The following is a 20,140-nucleotide window of genomic DNA, read 5'->3' as shown; positions in this document are numbered from 1 at the left end:
GCACAGTGTTGGCTGCGTCTGTCTCAGTACAGCATCTCCTGTGTCATTGCAGTGAACCAGTGAACGCACCACTGAAACAAAGGTAGGAAGGTATAGGAAACTTTTCCAATGTTAACACAACAGTTAACATGCTTTTTTTTAAGTATCCACGAGCAGGCATGTTGCAAAGGGCTGGTCATATCTGGGGCGTTTCTAATAGCTGTTGTGTAAGTGAATTATACTGAAAAGAGAAATTGATAGTTGGATGTTGTGTGGCTTTGAAGCCATGGTAATTTGATCAAGGGGAGCGATGCCAAACAGTGCAGAGAGATGCGGGTTGGCACCGTAGCTGTTTGCTGTGTAGGCCTGTATGGCGCAGTTTCAGATGAGAAAATACTCCAGCAGACAGTCATGCGGGGATATTCTCTCTGCATCATCATCATCATCATCATCATCATCATCCTGCAGTCACAGAAAGATAAACAGTGCTGTGTATCCGTCTGCAAGGTGGATGATGAGACGTGCACACAAAACGCATGAATGCCCTTCCCTCACATCTTTACTATATACGCACACTTATTTCATCATGAGATTAAGACAGTCTCGTGTTGTTTTTTTTTAATTTAATTAATCGGGATATGAACAGAGCAATTAAGAATCTGATATAACTGTTTTTTGTTTTTTTTAAATCACAATAACCTCGGGACCAAACTATGTTCCAATAACAAGCAATGGGATGAGGACGCAGTCACATAAAGTTCACAAAGCTCATCCCCCCTCAGGGAGCTCTAACTCTAACAACTTAATTGATTAAGGTCAGCAAACTCACTGATTAACTTAGTCAGTTAACATTAGCTATATACACAAAATCAGTCGGTAAGGGGATTTATAAATCCAGTATAATTTTGTGATAGTCTCTATATTGAACATTTTAATTTCGAATTCCTAGTTTTTCATTGAAATGTTTGATGAAAACTTTAATTGTAAGGGAGAAACTGAATTATTTATTGTGCCAATTTTGCAAAAATGTTAACGATTTGCTCATGATACAATGACACAAATAAAAGGTTAAGCTAAAGCCCCAATATTTAATGGTATGCATCTTTAACGTTAATATCCTTATTAATATTTGATCTTTGCCGGTTGTCGGAGCTTTTCTATCATGAAGAAAGGTATCCGTCATAAACGTTATAAACGTAAGCATGGGAGAGCTATCGTCAGCTTCATGAATCTTTGTCTACACTTATTATTTACCACATTTCAAACAATTCTGGTGCATGATTTAAGGGATAACGTTACATGAAGTAATGATACAAAAGAAAATAATTACACTGAAAACAAAAACTAAAAAGATGCGCTCATCACTAAAAATAAAAATGTATACTGATGCATTCATTTCATCAAACACAACTTTTGTTTTCTTAAATTTTAGATTTCCTTTGTTCAGTTACAAACTTGTAGAAACTCATCTTTTCTCCCTATAGTTTAGCTACTGCATTGACAGATACTTGCTGTACTTAACATTGGTTGAACATGCTCAGTCGGGAGTAAAGAGTATGACTCAACATTAGCTTTTGAGCGATGAATATCGTCTTCATATAGGTTGATTACTAGGCCGCGTCAGTACCTACAATGGAAGTTTGAAGTTAATTGTACTGTACTTAAACTATGTTTGTCTTCTCTTTGCACTCTTTTGCTATAACATCCAAAGCTGATTAGATCAATACTGCTCATGTTGTAGTGACAACAACCTGAAAGTACAATCCCATTGCTGGACATATCACATACAAGCCTGGGTTCTTGGTCTCCTACTGCATGTTGGGGATTCTTGTTTGCTGCACTCTCACAGTGTTTTCCAGGGTGAGCCGCTATGGGGAAAGAGAAGCTCCACATAAACATTGTGGTGATCGGACATGTCGACTCAGGCAAGTCCACCACCACCGGCCACCTCATCTACAAGTGTGGGGGCATTGATAAGAGAACAATTGAGAAGTTTGAGAAGGAAGCTGCTGAGGTAAGACTCATATTGTTCGCTTGAATTCAAAATGTGAAAATGCAGTTATTAACTATTTGAAAGCATCTATCAAATATAAAATGTTGTTAAGTTAAATTTCCACCTCTTCATTTTGCCCTAGATGGGAAAGGGTTCCTTCAAATACGCCTGGGTTCTGGACAAGCTGAAGGCTGAGCGTGAGCGCGGCATCACCATTGACATCTCTCTTTGGAAGTTTGAAACCAGCAAGTACTACGTCACCATCATTGATGCTCCAGGACACAGGGACTTCATCAAGAACATGATCACTGGGACTTCTCAGGTAGAGGGAGAGAGAAAAGAAGAGTACAAAATGAGGAAATGCATGACGAATAGAAAAACAGTGGAGGGGGAAAACAGTTAAAACACAGAAGAAGGGAAGGGAGAGCTTAGTATTTGGGGGAAAAAGCATAAAAATGGTGTTGGGGAGAGCAAGAAATGTGAAAGCAAAGACCTCACTTCAAACTTGGCAAGGATTGAGTTATTTTAGCAGACAACATGAGATTACATTTTGTGAAATGAATCTGAGATTGGTTCAAAGTCTTAATATCTCCCTCTCCTCACCCCATTCAGGCTGACTGTGCTGTGCTGGTCGTGGCTGCAGGCGTTGGTGAGTTTGAAGCCGGCATCTCAAAGAACGGGCAGACTCGTGAACACGCCCTCCTCGCCTACACCCTGGGAGTAAAGCAGCTCATTGTGGGCATCAACAAGATGGATTCCACTGAGCCCAACTACAGCCAGAAGCGCTACGAGGAGATCGTGAAGGAAGTCAGTACTTACATCAAGAAGATCGGCTACAACCCCGACACCGTGGCCTTTGTGCCCATCTCCGGCTGGAACGGAGACAACATGCTGGAACCCAGCCCCAATGTGAGTCTGCTGTGAGAGCCAAAGTACAGGGATGTGTTCACAGTAATTACAGATGAGGAATAAGGATTGTATGTTCTCACAAAAATTAAAGCCTAAGTGAGTGTCAGGTATTGATATATAACATGGTGCAACTTCATTGTGTCCTCTGCTTTTGGACGCTTTAATACGTTTTTTTTAAAGTGTAAAGGTGCTTTCAGACAGTTAACGGTTTCTGCTGGAGCCTTGTCTTCAGAGCAAACACAGCGGCAGCCATGTCACTCCTGTGAACGTGCACAGCTCTTTCCAGCTGAGTTTATGATGGTTCAACTTTACAACTTGCTGCCACAGCTCCATGTGTAACCATAGCAACTACAGAAACTACAGCAAAGGAAAGAAAAGGGACCTTTACTGATATCTTCGGTCCTTCAATGACACATGCGATAGAATTGCTCAGCATCCCTCTATTTTAAGCCAAATCTATTTACTGTAGTTATGTAATGAGCTCATACAAGGTGAAAAGCAGCAGCCTGTGGTGGACGGACTGGTAGGATCCGAGGTATCTGGGAGCTGTGGTGGCGTAATTTCGCACAGCCGGAGAGCACCTTAATTAACAGACAAAAACGTTCCTGGATATTGTAAAGCTGAAATACACATGGAGACACACCACTTTCACATCCAAAAAACGTCAACAGAGGCAATGTGGCTGTTTGTTATTTTTCCAGTCCCCTCACTGTAAACAGTCACAGTAAATCTCTTCGTCTCTCCACAGATGACCTGGTTCAAGGGCTGGAAGATCAACCGTAAAGACGGCAATGCCTCAGGCACCACCCTGCTGGAGGCTCTGGACGCCATCCAGCCTCCCACGCGCCCCACTGACAAGCCCCTCCGCCTGCCTCTGCAGGACGTCTACAAGATTGGAGGTGAGGGAGGTGATGGTGTGGCTGTCTGGAAGGGGGACAGCTGTGCGAGGGGGTACAAGATTACTTGTTGGATGTATTTCAGGAATCGGAGCACTTTGTGACAAAAAGAGCAGAACTGAATTAGCTCTGGAAAGAATTCCCTCTGGCTCTTTATGTCCTGTAGCATCATCTTATACAGATTTACCAAGTTGCTAATCTTCCTCTCTGCCAGGCATTGGGACCGTACCAGTGGGCCGAGTAGAGACAGGAGTCCTAAGACCTGCCATGGTGGTGACCTTTGCCCCTGTCAATGTTACCACTGAGGTCAAGTCAGTGGAAATGCACCACGAGGCCCTGGACCAGGCGCTTCCTGGTGACAATGTGGGCTTTAACGTCAAGAATGTGTCCGTCAAGGATATTCGCCGTGGCAACGTGGCTGGAGACAGCAGGAACGACCCACCACAGGAGGCGGCCGGCTTCACCGCTCAGGTCAGCATACAGGGGTTAGCTTATCAAACGATACTGACTTAAACGCTACTTCGGCAGATAAACACTAACTAACGAGTCCCTGCTGTTGTCCAGGTGATTATCCTGAACCACCCTGGTCAGATCAATGCTGGCTACGCTCCCGTGCTGGACTGCCACACTGCACACATCGCATGCAAATTTGCAGAGCTCAAGGAAAAGATCGACCGTCGGTCTGGTAAGAAGCTGGAAGACAACCCCAAGGCCCTGAAGTCTGGAGATGCTGCCATTGTGGACATGATCCCCGGCAAGCCCATGTGTGTGGAGAGCTTCTCTGAGTACCCGCCACTGGGTAAGTTTACCCGCCATGCGAGCAGGATTTCTGTTTGTGGGTCCAACATCAAACATTAAGGTTCACCATAACCTCACTGACAATGTGAACTTAAGTTCTAATCAGAGGCAACAAATGAATATTTTCCTTCATCCCCCCTCAGGGAGGTTTGCGGTCCGTGACATGCGTCAGACTGTGGCAGTGGGAGTGATTAAAGGCGTGGAAAAGAAAGCAATCGGCAGCGGTAAGATCACCAAGTCCGCACAGAAGGCGCAGAAGGTCAAATGAACGTTGTTCTGGGCTGCTGCCCCACGCGCTCTCCGTGGCCGTAGACACACAAGCACCCTGCAACTTCTGCACGCCATAGTCAGCGTCTGGTCTATTATCACAATGCATCGCAAAAACAGGAGAAGGAAAACATAACTACCACACCGTTATTAACACGTTAGTAAACTGTTATACGTGTTTTGTCGCTCACTTTGTAGCAGAACAACACAACATGTTTTCATCACAGTTCTCTGGTTGTGTGCCGTTGTAGTTCAAATAAAGCTGCTCATTGGTCATTGATCAGCAGCAGTAATAAGGCAGAGATGTCCTTTTGCCAGTGAAGTAATGCTCTGTGTTCTAGCTTTAAAAGATATACGCTAACTAGCCAGAGTTAGATTTGCTGCTTGCATGTTTCATGTTTGCATCTTAAAGAAACAAGCTTCAGAAACTGTTTGGAATCTTAATGCCCAGTGCTTTGCTTGACTTAAGCTCTCTTGCAGAAGCTCTGTTAAATGTAACTGTTGCAGTTTAGTTCATGCACTTTAATCACTGTTATTTGTGAGCCCTTGTTCATAGAAGTAAAGATGTTTAAACAGAATGTCTTTGTTGTTGGTGTCATTGCTAAGTCTGTAAAACCTTTCTGTTTCAGTGAATGATGAAAAAGACAAACTCTACATATAATTTCCTTTATTGATGAACGAGAATAAAAGTTCACTTGCATTTCCATTACATGACAGGATTCTTAAATCTAACTGAGATTATTACGAGTGTGTAAATGTGCGCACATAATTTAAATAAATTAAGAGACACGAGACAGAATGTTAACATGTTTTATGCCCAGTAGCAAAATGATCTTGGAATAACAAGAAAAACGCAAAATTCCTTAAGTCAGAACATTTACAAAGAGAGAAAATGAAGACAGTGCAACAACCATTTCTGTTCTGAGGAACCTAATGCACTTTTCTGGAAATTATAGATATGGAGATGAATATGTACCACAAAAGCAAGGCACCAATATATTTTTATGAACTGCACATTTTGAGGTCCTTTTTACTTCTGATGCAATCAAGTCGAACCATACATAGTGATCTGTCTTAATGACATGGCATTCGTTTTCAGTTATAGATTGTGATATGACAACCTCTTCATGCTAAATAAATGTAAATATATAAAGGAAAGTAAAATCCACAAAGCAAACTGACCCCAAGCCTCCTTCACATATATTCTAGTTCTTGATTTGGGTCTTTGTTGAGGTACTGCTAGTTAAAGTTTTTCACCACTGAGGCTTTGGATGCTTTGTTGGTAGTATTTAACTGCAGCTTGTGGTGCCATAAATATTCACCTGATTCTGTGCCATGCAACAGGAATACATTCTGCAGCAAGTCCACTTCAAGGAGGAAAAAAGAACCCCCCATAACACAACATTGACCATGATTTAAATAAGACATCTTCATTTCATGTAAAAACATGTTGGCAAAAAGCCAAATGCAATACAAAGTTCGATTTCTGAACATTTATTTCAGTGTATCTGTTTCTGAACCAAAACAAAGTGCTTTGTTTATATTTTTTACAAAACATTAAACTGATAATATAAACCAAGAAATGACATTCAAGATGTGTTTCAATCCATGGCTGTCATCAGCTGGAAAACCAACTAGTTGGTGCATAATTGATCAGAGAATAAGCAGCAGCTGCTCCTTGTTCCTCTCCTCCGTCTGAACCGTACCCAAGATTCAAAGGTAGTGCTGGGCGTTTTTTAGGTGTATGGTGGCTTATTTAACAGTCAGGAGTAAATAGAATATATATAAAAAAACATTTTAATGTCATGTATATACTGAAGGTTAAATTACCATAGAATTTGCTTGGCCCCACACAATTATACAATATATGAAGAAATCAGAATGCATGAATGTAAAGTATTCTTATGTGGCGGTATATGAAATGATGATATCATTAGGGAAATTTAAACCAGTACACCGCCCAGCACTAATGCAGAGTCACAGTTGGCTGTGTGTGTGTGTGTGTGTGTGTGTGTGTGTGTGTGTGTGTGTGTGTGTGTATATATATATATATATATGTATGTATGTGTATGTGTACATGTATGGGCTTTGAACATGGGGCACCTCATACTACAGCAGACTGTTGGCATAAGAGACAGTGAATCATCCAAATATTTGGCATTTACAGAAACACCAACATTTCTATTATCTGTCTGGCCTTTCGTGCTGTACTCCTCAGAAACAAGTCAGGGTTGTCAAAGAGTTTCAAAATAAGATACCCACCAATTCAGAGTATAACTAGAGAGAAATTAAAGGACCTGTCCTTCATCAGAAATGTGGATGTATTTGGTCTAATGTATGATGCAAATCAGGTTTACAGACTTTTCAAACTGGCTTGTTTCAAGTAATTTCTGTAACATTGACTTAGTTTTTATTTTATTTTAAACCGCATAACCACACAATGATCATTTAACTGACAAAAATGACCCGATGCTCATTGTTTCAGATTACAAAACTCAAGCGAGTTGTGTAATCTGAAGTCTGGAGTCTGCCAACTGATTTACTGTACAACCATTATTACAAACCTAAAACTGTAGAAAGAATACTTTAGAGAAATGTGAAACTGTATGTCCCGTATTCAGAAATGGTCAGCAAAAATACAAGACCTTTAGTATACAAGCTAAACTTCATCGTACGTTGGGTCCTTGTGTGTGGTATTTTTGAAAAGATTGTGGGCAATCAAAGTCATTGGGTGAGGATAGTAATTAATACGATTCAAGGACAAGAACTCCTGTTTTCTAAAATTGACAGATTATTATGGGAATAAAATAGAAATAGTTATAATAACCAAGAAAGAAAGGTTTGGCAATGACGAGGTAAGATTATGTTGTCACCATTAAGTCATGTTGTTGGAGGGGCAGGACGTGGATGTTGTACGGTAACATTTAGGTATTAAGACCTATTTTTTTCATTACTTACAAAATATTTGGGTGGTATTCTCAAAGGGATTTTCCACAAGCGTTTGATGTCCGTGCCTTCCTATTTAAGTGTAAACTGTATCTTGCTAATCTCAGTACTTTTCAAAGATAACATGCAATGCTCATGCTCTGTCTCAAGGTCTCATATCAACCGTCTGTCAGGAAGTTAATTGGCTTTGTTTAAAATCAAACCCTCAGGTTTTAGGGGTCTGTGTTACCGTGACACAAGTCTTCATCTTTTATCTCAGATTTGTCCATCACACTTTAAAACTAACTCATGCAATGAAATGCCATATGATCAGCCTGTATGAAAATACTGTGATTCTTCAATCAACATAAAAATAAACAAAAAACTTCCCCCTGTTATAATCCCTCCCTCCCTCCCCCCTCCAAAAAGGACAAAAACTGTCTCTGTGAGGTGAGATTTTCGTGTGTCTTCTTAACATGAAGGCAAGTTTATTTTAGCCTCACGTGCGGCATGTTCAGCAAATCGGTGTCTCCAGAAGAGGGCGAGGATGTGTGAGCTCTGGCCGGACTACCGTTAGGGCCTCGGGACCCTGCCCCTGGCAGGAAGTCAAATCCCTGCGCCTCCAGGTAACTGTCGCTGATAAAGAGGTCATCCTCACCCCATCCTCCTTTACCACTCCTTCCTATACCAACACCTCCCCCGGGGTCTTGGCTAGAGCTGCGGAAGCCAATGGGGGAGTCACTGCTTGTACTGGGGCTCGGGGATGAGAGGCTGTGGTGGGCGTCCTGGACCGTCCCTGGGGCGGCCTGCATCAGGTCCTGCACTGACATGGACTTGCCCAAGCTGCAGTCCACCTGGCCGGGGCCAGAGCAGCAGCCCGGGGCTGTGGGCACCAGGGGCTGCAGCTCCAGGCTCATATGTCTCCTCCAGGAGCCTTCCTCCTTAGCATTAAGCCTGCTGGTGGTGCCGCTCTGCAGCTTCTGGCTCAGTCTGCCCAGCCCAAACCTGCTGTCCTCCATCTGCATTCCTAAACCTCCACAAAAGTCCTCCATGTCAGGGGACACCTCTGTGGAGGTTGCAGGTGGTAAGTTGCTTGGGCCCCCACTCCGGCTGGGGGGTGGTGGTGGAAGCCTCGCCAGAAGAGGGAACCCTCCGTCTCCAACTCCTCCACCCCCACCACTGCTGCTGATACTACTTGGCGTGAGGATGGGTCGAGAGCTCCCCACAGCCTCATCAGTGCCACTTTCAGGCGGAGTGGCCTGAGCCCGGGTATGATGACATTGGAGTGGATGAGGATGAGGATGGCGATGGTGATGATGATGTTGAGGCAGCGGTGACGGGCTGAAAGGGGAGGGTGGGAGGCCGGTGGAGGAGGAGGCATTGAGATTGAGGTTGAGCTCGTTGGGAGGTGCCAGGATGAGATGGAGACCTCCCTGGGAGAGGTGGGAGTTGCTGCCAGGGGGGGGCACTCCGCTGCTGCTGGCCTGGGTGGAGCTGGACAGATCCTTGCTGAAGACGGAGGAGTGGTAGTCTGAGGTTTGCTCCAACTCGAACAGGGGCAGAGAGGAGAGTGTGAGGGCTGAAGAGGAACCTTTGCGCAAAACCTGGCGATAGATGTCGAGCAGGGAGTCGAGCTTTGACTCGATCGACTGGACCTGAGAGGAGGGAGAGGGAGGACGGGAGTGCAGAGATGAGAAAGAAGGGACTTTTCATTATATTTCATTGTAACCTTTTCAAACTATTTGGGTGGCATAAGGGGTGGGGTTTGGAGATGTGGTATCAAATAAAAAAAGGTAAATTTTTAGGTTTTAGGCAGATCACGTGCTACTACTTCTTGTGAAACAACAGCCACTTCTTTACCCTTTAAATCCCCATCTAATCATTTTATTGGAACATAATGGGGAACAAGATATTCAATTCTCAAGCCTAAACGTATTTCAAAGTTACAAAGTATATATCAGTGCAGTATTTATCATGGTTACATTGTGATTAATAACTTCACAATACATTTCGTAGGCCTCTGGTGTAATTAACTATTATGATAATCAGAGATGGGCCACTGCACTTCAATGAGAGGAATGGGTCTGTTCCAGAAACATGTAGAGGAAATGCAAACTGGATGCCGGTTATTTGAATCCATTATTCGAAAATAGAACAAGAAGTTAAACACAAACCTGCCGCTCCACCTTACAGACTCGACCCAACATGCTCATGTCCTCTAAAATATCTCCATCAGACAGCAGCTTATCTCGAATCTTCTTATCCAAAGGTATCTGGCCTCTCCCCAGGATTTGGTCCACTCTGGAATACACACACACACACACACACACACACACACACACACACACACACACGCGCGCGCACACACACACGCGCGCACACACGCAAACACAATAAGACATTAATGATGGAAAGAAAAAAAGTGACAAATTCGAAAATCGACAAGGCAGCCCACAGATTTGAAGAAAGGTTGAAACTGCAATAGAAAGATAGATTATCGTAAGCATATTCTATTTTTCAACAAATACAGGCAAATGAGAGGTTAGACTTCCTCACTGGATGAGAAAACATTGCCAAATATGTAAGGAGTGCATGTTACTAAATGTGATTCTTATTTATCAAATAGCCAGAGGTGTTCTTTATCTGATTCTGGATTTAATATTGTATTCATTACTGCACATATTTAGTTTTCTTTGTGTATTGGAAGACTATTCAATAGTTCAGCTGCTCAATCCAGTGAAGTTCAGCAGAATACAGTTAATAAAGTACATTTGTTAATGAACAGGGTTAAATTCAACAGAGCACAGGGATAAGCCAAGGAAATGTCATGCAACTATAAAGCCACTAACATTTTGACAAGATCTTCCAACACCAAACCAGACTCGCATCTAAGTGTCTTTCTTGAATTTGAGTTTTTCGACTTTTTTTTCAATATGTGTTTTGCCACAGACAAAGGCAATGTCACAAAAAAGTGTATTAATCGAGTAAATAAATTAGAAATCACAACAAATCATGCTATTTATGATAAGCCAATAACATGCTAACGTACTACATTCTACATACTCACTCAATATGTACTGCGTACTAAATTAACGATTAAGTTAAGTCAATATTGACTGCATCACATGACTCAATAACCAAGTTACCGATCTGTGCTGTTGAATGAAAATTATTTATCACAAATGTAAATCAACATTACCTCTCCCACTCCATTTAATATATTTTCCAGTATTATTACAATGCAAATTAAAATGATTCAAAATTGTAGAGTTAAATATGTTTTCTTCAGAACATTATAGATTACTACATTCTTAGTACGTGTAGTTCTAAATAGAGCTTAAGACCACGTGTTAGATGGTATCATCACTAAGGTCACGTGATCACAACTGAACAAACCCCATTTGTTGAAGAAGACTGTGAGATGTGGTTGAAAACTCTCACTGTATAAGAAACAGTATGAACTGAATGCAGCAGTTTCACCTAACAGTCAACAGCAGCAGGGGTCAGTATAACTGCAGCGATGGCAGCTAACAATACACAGTTATACTTTGAGAGTTTAGTTTGTATGTGTGTGGACGTGTGTTACAGAAGGTTTCTGCATTATATATGTTAGTGAGGTTGCAAACTCAAAACAAGGATCCCCGAATTCCCCAGAATTTCCGTCAGATAAAAAAAGAGAAAATGCTAATGTCAATGTGTCAGAATTTAGATTTTTTTGTTGGGTTATTTTGTTAGTGTATGACTTCATATCCAGGACAGAGTGCGTGAGAAAGAGCAGTGCATGTGTGGAAAAGGTTTCACCTCACTTCCAGATCAATCAATTCAAAGAAGAAAATATAATTTTGTTTTATAATCCAGATTGTTCTGTTTGAAAACCTTCTGAATTGAATGAATTAGAAGCGAACTGAACCCGTATGACATGTGAAGGGTGGGGGGCATTCTGACCCCTGGGTGGAGTTCTTTCTGCCCTGGCTGTAATAGACAGGCAGGGTGGGGGAGGAAAAGGTCTTGGCTCGGCTGCTCAGGGCCTGCGGGCCTACTATCATGTCCAACCTGTGAGGAAAGCAAAGGGAACACACACACAAACACACACACACACACACACACACATAAGCATACAAACACACGCAGAGGTACACATGTGCAAATACATACATACAAAATCACAAAATGCAAAGAACAAACAGAGACATCAGCGTAACACACACATATACCCATGCATGTATAAGGTATGAGTGCAGGTGCACGCGTACATGCATACACATGTACACGCACATACACACCAAGATAAATCATTTAAAGTGTGCTAAAACAGCTCTAGATAGACAGCAAAGACTAGAGGAATGAAGTCTGACAGCTGTTGTTGTCATGCAGTGTGTGCAGTGCGTCATCCCACCTGGTCTGCAGGCTCTTGATGCGACACAGCATGTCCAAGTGGCCAGCAGAGTACTGTTCTATCACATCCTTGACATCGTACGGACGCAGGGTCTCCTTAAACTTCTTCTTGGCAACATGGAACTTCATTATCCTGCAAGAACCGCGGATGAATTCATACATCAGCCACAAGGAGGAGCTCTTATACAGTCAGTTTACACGTTGCCTGGAGCGACTACACAGAAGCTGAGAGATTTCAAGAACTGTAGCAAATGAAAACACAACAAACCTTACCTTCATATTCCTTGTTTTTAAAAGTGTTTCTTCACACCAATGCTAACAGTCAGAACACCTGAACAATCACTTGCGGCGGCTTATTATGGCTGCGTAAATGTAAAACTAACAAGCTGAAAAAGCAGCTCTGAATTTATGCACCTGCTGAGCCTGAGGAAAAAAATCAAGAGAATTTGACTGAATGTTTGAGTTTGAGAGAAAGGAATCCTCAAGGACTGAGAAATACAACTAAGCCTGGATTCAAATATGAAGTATTTCAACATAACATCAAATATTAATTTGTATTTATTATCTATTTAGAGTTTAATCTTTTACCCACCATAATGTGTATAATGTAAAATAACCAAATAATTCCATTTTTGGAAGAAAATGGCAAAAATAAAACAAGAGGAAACACCTTTTACACATTTAAAGTGCATTAAATTATCATCACAGTGAATTATAATGCATTCATAATGCTTAATGATCACATTCATAAACACACATAATGCTTTCAGATGCACTATATAAACAGCCGTAAATGTATATTTAGCTATAATCTATAACAAAGCATGCTTCATCATAACATTTCATTGTTGATGCTAAGTAGCGTGCAATACATTTTTATGTATTTAAAATAATCAATGCTTTATCATAAGTGATTATTATGTTAGACGCCAAAAGGCAGAGACTCACAAGTAAAGTTTTGTGTGCTTTAGGACTGTGACCTTAAGGTATAAAACCTATAGTATACATTAAAAGTAAGTGTCTGTTTATTTTTGAAATGTGATGGAAACAGTGAGTCGGGGTGTTCTAACAAACAATAAGAAAGTGTCCAAACCCACTTCATTTTTCAAATCAAGTGGGTTTGGACACTTTCCTGACTGACGGATTTGAACTAACCTTTTTACCATAATTTTAACATATTTAAGACTAAATTCTTGCTGGTTCATCAAAACTGTACAGTATTTGTTATTACTGCTCCTGACTGACTATGTTTCATTAGGACACAACATGCCTCTGTCACTTTATAAAGCTTTGCAGTGTAAATGCTCCCCCTTAACATATTTCCTGTCTCAACACTGTATCCAATCACATGAACCTGAGATGCTCTAAAAATAACAATAAAGAAATGTGTATCTTCCGGTCACTTTAATCCCCTGAGCAAGTTAAATCAGGAGAGATGCTCAAAGGCAGGGGGTTGCAATCCGGGTTTGTTGGCATGCAACCTTGGCAGTATAATTAATACGGTGTTAGTTGGATTAGATAAGATAAAATAAGATAATCCTTTATTAGTCCCGCAGCGGGGAAATTTGCAATTTTGCGGATTGAAGGAGACTTTGACTCACCTGACGGCTCTTATGACACACTTTACAGAGGAGAGTAAGTCCTCCACCGAGATCTCGCAGTGACATCCTTTGTCATCGTAGCCATCCTCCCCTGCCATGTTGGAGTCTGCTGCTTGGCAAAGACGAAACAGAAAAAGGAGGATGAATAAAATATTGTTCATTGATCAAACTTCAATATGTCCCCAGCAATATTTTACATGAATGCATAAAACAGTTTACTGTGAGGCAGGGACTTAGACAGTGCATTTACTGGTGTGGCATTAGTCTTACTACTCTGAAACCTCAGTTGACATGCAGCCAGTGATCAGATTCTTCTCACTATTATCAGTCTTTCCTGCATGGTTGTAGAACAGGGACGTTTTTGCTCTCCCACTCATGGTTTCACTTGAAAATTACAACCGTAGGAATGTTTTAGTTACTAATTATTGCTAAAAAGAACAACATAATTCCTTGCCCCATGTCACTTTCAGACGCATCATTATGTGCTGCTCAAAAAACTGTTAAGCTGCATTTTATATGTCTTGGTAGGATGGTGAAACAAGCTGAAAACGCAACATTGCGATATTGTGACCTTTAAAAAGTGATACAGTAAGGCAAACCTGCTAGCATGTCGTGTTTATCCGACATGCATACATCCACCTGAGGAATGAAAATCAATATTTAAATTGTAAGGTGTGTGTTTGGTCTAAAACCAACTCCTGAGGGAAATATCTGACCCTTAAGCTGCTAAATGCTCCAATATGTGCACCAGCTAAAGTTGCTAACTTCACCTGTCTGCCGGTCGGTGCTAAACTGGTAGCATACAGTGAGTTTACTAGAGATGTTTCACTGAAAACTGCTGCTTCTAGAAACGAGTTGGATGAGAGCAGAGTTTGAGTGCCAGAAAACAAAAAGCAAAGAGCTCCAAGAAGATACATTTCTCTGTAGGACTGCAGCTTTGGATGATAATTCTCAGTGGGTAAACATTTGCAGCTTTAGAAAACCTGAAATATGTTTGTACCAGGGCAAAAAGCTAGCTGCATTAACTGGGTCATTTTAAATTTTTGTAAAGTAAAAAGAATGACATGTTTTTGGTTCACTTGGACCTTCGTCAAAGTCTGAATATTGTGATATTGGAGATTAAACAGTAGTGATTGAATATGTCTGGAATCAAGTGAACTGAATTGTGAGTTAAAGGCACAGAGAGAAACTGTGTTTTGAGCTGCTCTCCAGAACAGCAGACTAGTAGTAAAGAACAGGCCTCTGGTGTGCCGGCAGATATTTTGCTAACAATACAACTTTGTGACAACGCAGCTCTGTTTATGGGCCTTTTGAGTTACGACACCTGGAGGAGGTACACAGAGGGTTACAGTACAAGAGCAGTACTGCAGTGTGGAACCATTTGCTCAGTTTAATGAAACGCTTTAAAAGGCCTCTTAATAGATCACAGCATGTGTGTGTGTGTGATACAATGAGTCAAAGCTACTGATTCTTAAAAGATAGTGAGGGAACGGGATAGTGAGTCATCTGATGAAAATGTTCAACAGTGCTGATTAATGATTTGCTATATTAAACAAAACAAGGATTATTCAAAAACGATTAAAAATAAGTTTTTATTTCACTTATAGTAGAAGGGAAATTCCCCTCTTCAAACATCTCAGCAGAACTGATCAGCCAACCAGTTTGGTTTTGCTAGCTTGATTCCTCTCCACCAGTAGGTCTCAGCCAGCTGGATGTCTTCGTCACCCATGTGGCTGCTGGAGCTTAACCCCCCTTCCATCAGTCCACCAGTCCACTCACCACAAACACCAACTGGCCATTACCCAGGAGGGCTTGCCAGGCTGGCACTGCTAGGCCGAACGAAGTAAACACAAATAACCATCGGCATTCCTCAACTCAGCTGCCTGAATTATTGGGCACAACCAGTTCTTGTGGGTTGGATGGTCAGTAAATAAACCTCTATTAAATACATATAGTGATGCCAGAGGGCTTCAGTTATCACATGATTGGACTTGAAGGAGTTGTTTGACATTTTTTATTTGCTTTTTTTGCTGAACGTTTGATGAGATGGATTACATTTCTGTTTGTTAATATGAAGCTGGAGCCAGAAAATGGTTAGCTTAGCTTGAAAACTGGAAGCACAGGGAAACTTGGCTCAATTAAAAAAACAAAACACTGAGACAATAAGACTCAGTTAAAGTGCACAGTCAACAAAAAGTCCAGCACATAAAACTACAACTTGTAGTTTTCACACAAGACTTAAGATGTTAATTAATGAGCTCTCAACTAACACTAGGCAAGAAAAAGAACACAAGCAATATTTTCAAAATATCAAACTATTCTTAAAGATATATAGGATTATTTTGCGTTTTGTAATTATTCAGCTTCATCAAAAAGCTTTTTTCATCTCATTAAATGGTAGCACTGTGACCAGAACTGTATATGAGAGAATGACAATGAATTCTACCTTGAATTTCTACCAATCGCCACCAGACCTAGTACTTCTAATTAATCCAAGGCTAAGTTTAAACAAGTCTGAAAGTGGAATTATTGGGCAGCGTCACTCACCATCAGTGGTGGAGCGCGACTGGCTCTTAAGGCGGAGTGAGGGTCTGAAGCGTGTGCGGTCGTTGAAGCTCCAGCTCTTCTGTACCTTGGCCGGACTGGTGGCCTCCGTCCCGGCCTCGGCCACCGGAGACCGCCGGTCGTTCACTGAAGCCGTCTGCCGGTTCTTGATGCTCTGACCTCGGGGGCTCGCCATCCTCACCCGCTCCTTGAAGCTCAACTTCTGACTGTGGGGTGAAATAGGGATGAATGAACAGTGGTAGGGAAGGGGAGTTGGAGTGAAGAGAAGAATAAGAAGGGAGTGATGTTGAGAAGAGGTGGTATGACAGGTGAAGATATGTTAATGTTGAAAGTTTAAGAATAACAACATAAATCATCCAAGCCTCGTGGCATAATGCTGTTCCTTTACACAATCTTGATGTATGTTATCATCCAGATCTTTATACTCTAGAATGAGGTGCTGCAGGACAAGATGGAAAAAGACTAGCATGCATGGCAGCATTGAAGCCGGTGCTTTACACAAAATGCAAACTCAGGTTAGGTGTGATGCCTCGAATGTGTTGAGTAGTTTGTGTCTTGATGTGTTTTTATCCACTGCATTGGTTAAAGTATGTCATTTGATATAACCAATTATCTAGCATGTTGCAAAATAAAATTACATGTCACATTGTCAAATTAAATGGTTAAATGTTGTGTCTTTCATTTGTGCTTTTATCGTAACAAGTTTCTTAACCGACCCTTCAATAAATCACAATATTAAGCTATAGGATTTATTGCTCATAAGTGCCATGTAAAGGTGAGGTTATGTAAGTAAAGAAAATTACTTGTTGAAAGGGAAGGAACAGGACAATGAGAAGAAGAGAAAGTGGAGGAGTGAATAAATCAGTGATTGTGCAGCTTTATAAAATGACTGCATGCAAACGCCGTGCTCAAGCATCAGGCATGTCTCATTTAAAAGTGGTACCATGTTTTGTATTGAGCATGAGTAGTTTTTCATCAAAGGATAAGGCTTGTATCTATATTTTTTTATTCTCAGCCAAACAAATGAGAACACCAAAACCAAACATGTGTTAGTATGTCTGTGTGTCTATTTCCCTCTCTGTGGAAACTGCAAATTGGTTCTTTCAGATTTTTAGGTAATTTGCCAAAACAGCTGGCAGGTTTTAACAAACAATACTCAAACGGGAGTAGATGGTGCTTTTGTAAAGGACTACTTTCAGCTGCGGATCAATAAACATTTAGTCAAATGTATTTGCTCTAGTCAGGATTTACATCAGCAGGACACAGTGGTCATGGTAATGTCACCCTGTGCAAGGGTGTGGTTCATCGATACGTTTTTAATAGATTATGAACAACAATGGAGCTTTATAGACCCTTTTACAGCCAAAGTCATGATTACGTCTCAGTGTTAGCTGGTTTCAAAACAAACAATATCGCATACTTTGAGATATCTGGTGATAGTTGTGAGGAAGAGTATGTGGATGAAGAATTAAGTTGTTTAGGTTTACTAATTTAGTGGCTGGCTGGTTAGCCAGCTACCTCGGTAATTGCTTCATGCTTACGTTCCACTGACCACAGAAATTGAGCCCAACAGTGTACTCGTGTCCAGCGGCAGCGCTGGATCTACGTTCTCTCTGCCTAACTCCTTGACGCTAGGAGACCACCTTGTTTATGTAGAATTTCTCAAGTAACACTTGTTGTCCCAAAGAGTGACTGACATTTACATATTGCGAGAAACAGGTTTTGTTTTCAGCCAATGTTAAAAAAACAAGTCAAAAAAAAATTTTTTTTTTTAACGACTAAAATAGTCGTTCAAATTCATGTTTACCAACATTACGAAAAGTGTTCTATGGCAGAGAGGAGTAAGATATACCAGGCAATGGTTACACACTGATTCTAGTAAGGTTCAATCCATCGCTGGTTTTGGTCTTCTCGCTAGCTTGGTTGACAAGAACAAAATATGGAATACCACTTATCTTTGATTGTGGTTATGAAGGAACATGACTTGTTTGAGTGACCAGAACCATAGTACCATAACATTTGTATCTATATGAGGAGTACAGTGTGATAAGTAGTTGAGATGTAACACCAGGAGCTGCATGAAGGAAAACATGATGTCGTCCTGTGTCGAAATGTATTCCACATTCAGGAAAAGCTAACAGATGTTTTTGTTTTTTTTCATTATTTCACAGGGATTCTGCGATTTACAATCCTGAACAAATATTCTGAGAGCAAATGTTGTTAAAACCAAAATCACAACAGGCAGAAGTAGCGCATTGCTCAGGCAAAGATCAAACAAAGGCAGATAGTGTATTACTATGAAGGTGACTGATGTCTCCCTGCAATATTCAGTTACTCTGCCTCTCTGAGGCCGCACAGCCTCCTACAGATACCCATGCACCAAGAATTAGTCAGCATTCCCAAATAAAACGTCATGTAACAGGGGAGCAGAATCGCTGTGTACCTATGTTTCCGAGTGGTACGCCTCCTCAGTAGCTTCTGTTTATTACTATGAATTTTACTAAAAAACCAAGGGGAGACATACGGTGATGTGTTACATGATGCAGAAACAGAGGAGAGAAAATATTTACCTCTGAATGCTTTATTAAGTGTAACAGAGAGATTCTTTACCCTTATTTCCCCTTGCCTTTTTTATTATTATTTTAGCCTTATACTTCTTACTGTTACTATTCCGTTCCATGCTGAATAAAGCCAACCTGAATAACTGACATGTAAATTCAATAATCATTTGTAAGACTGTATGTATGAAGGCTACAAAGTATAAAGTAATACCGCAGAGTTTCTGTTGCCGCTTCAATTTGCCGACCGCTGACATTTAGAAGCAGCAGAATGGAGGCAATTGAGCTCAGTAGAGGAAAATAACATCTGCAGCACCATTTGAAAACGGCTGCAATTTGGTGACTCACGCACTTCGTGTCGATATCCCCAATTTAACTATGTGGACTCAGATTGGCCATGTCAACAAGTGCCTGAGTCACCAGTGTGAGGCCAGTAACATTTCAACAGACACTTGTGGGTTCACAGAGGGTATTAAGATGCAGAACTTCACTGACTGACTGTTTTCACGTCATTTTTTTGTGCTAAAACTGTGTTTTATCACTGCACTTCTTTGATATATTACTTTGACAAATATGTGCGTGCATGTAGGTATGTGGATGACTGCTTGTATTTGAGAGCCTTCTGGATGTATATGTTTTTTTTGGAGAAGAGAACAAGTGATAAACAAGAAAGAGAAACAATAGAACCAAAAATCGAAAACAATACAGAGTGCTAGTGTAAAGGTTGCTATTAGAGGGTCAACATTTCATTACCCACAGCCTTTAACACCGCCTAACTTAACTTCTCTGTGAAAGTGCCGTTCAAACAGAAGTGGAGAAACAGGGATCTTTGGGTTTATAATGCTTAATGTTGTTCCCCAAATAGGGATGGATATTGTTAGATACAATATTATTGTTCCATACGATACCTTAGTATTTGTACAGACAGCATAATGATATTTTTTGATGCCTTGCCACCTCACTTTAAAGCTGCACTCTTAAGTATTTTTAAACCAACAATGAAAATAATGACAATGTGTAGTGATAATGTGGCCCAACAAACAAAGAGTGTTATTATGCAGTGTTTTAGCGTAATTCAGCTCATTGTTTGGATTTAATAAGCCACAACTTTACTGCTTCGATTTGCTCTCAACGCTCTCATCAACCTTAAAACTGAGAAAAAGCTCTGTTAAAACCCACTGTGCACCGCCTGTCCAGTACCAAAAAGCATTGTAGCTATTATATCAAACAGCTAAAAATTGTCTTTTCCCCTGG

The 20,140-nt window shown here is 40.9% G+C and overlaps 2 protein-coding genes across 2 annotated transcripts in view; one reads left to right on the top strand and one right to left on the bottom strand.

Moving 5' to 3' along the window:
• LOC129096060 (elongation factor 1-alpha 1) lies at positions 1-4,843 on the top strand. The gene is made up of 8 exons (XM_054604712.1): positions 1-82; positions 1,839-1,993; positions 2,115-2,294; positions 2,585-2,881; positions 3,630-3,780; positions 3,992-4,248; positions 4,342-4,576; positions 4,719-4,843. The coding sequence occupies exons 2-8, from the start codon at positions 1,850-1,852 to the stop codon at positions 4,841-4,843; spliced, it is 1,389 nt and encodes a 462-aa protein (XP_054460687.1). The 5' UTR covers positions 1-82; positions 1,839-1,849.
• Positions 4,844-8,212: 3,369 nt separating this feature from the next.
• The window catches only part of LOC129096075 (potassium voltage-gated channel subfamily KQT member 5-like), a 97,671-nt gene continuing 85,743 nt past the window's right edge, over positions 8,213-20,140 (bottom strand). The window contains 6 exon segments of the mRNA XM_054604730.1: positions 8,213-9,422; positions 9,942-10,068; positions 11,713-11,820; positions 12,164-12,295; positions 13,764-13,872; positions 16,311-16,534. Coding sequence (XP_054460705.1) covers positions 8,256-9,422; positions 9,942-10,068; positions 11,713-11,820; positions 12,164-12,295; positions 13,764-13,872; positions 16,311-16,534 — 1,867 coding nt within the window. The 3' untranslated portion in view covers positions 8,213-8,255.

The sequence above is a fragment of the Anoplopoma fimbria genome, chromosome 9 (assembly GCF_027596085.1).
Source record: "Anoplopoma fimbria isolate UVic2021 breed Golden Eagle Sablefish chromosome 9, Afim_UVic_2022, whole genome shotgun sequence".
NCBI lineage: Eukaryota > Metazoa > Chordata > Actinopteri > Perciformes > Anoplopomatidae > Anoplopoma > Anoplopoma fimbria.
The sequence above is the reverse complement of the archived record's forward strand: the minus strand, read 5'-3'. Positions and strand labels throughout refer to the sequence as shown.

Coding starts and splice junctions, on each gene's coding strand:
- LOC129096060 (XM_054604712.1), top strand. CDS start 1,850: ATGGGGAAAGAGAAGCTCCACATAAACATTGTGGTGATCGGACATGTC. Junction 1,994..2,114: donor TTGAGAAGGAAGCTGCTGAG/GTAAGACTCATA, acceptor ATTTTGCCCTAG/ATGGGAAAGGGTTCCTTCAA. Junction 4,249..4,341: donor CGGCCGGCTTCACCGCTCAG/GTCAGCATACAG, acceptor GCTGTTGTCCAG/GTGATTATCCTGAACCACCC.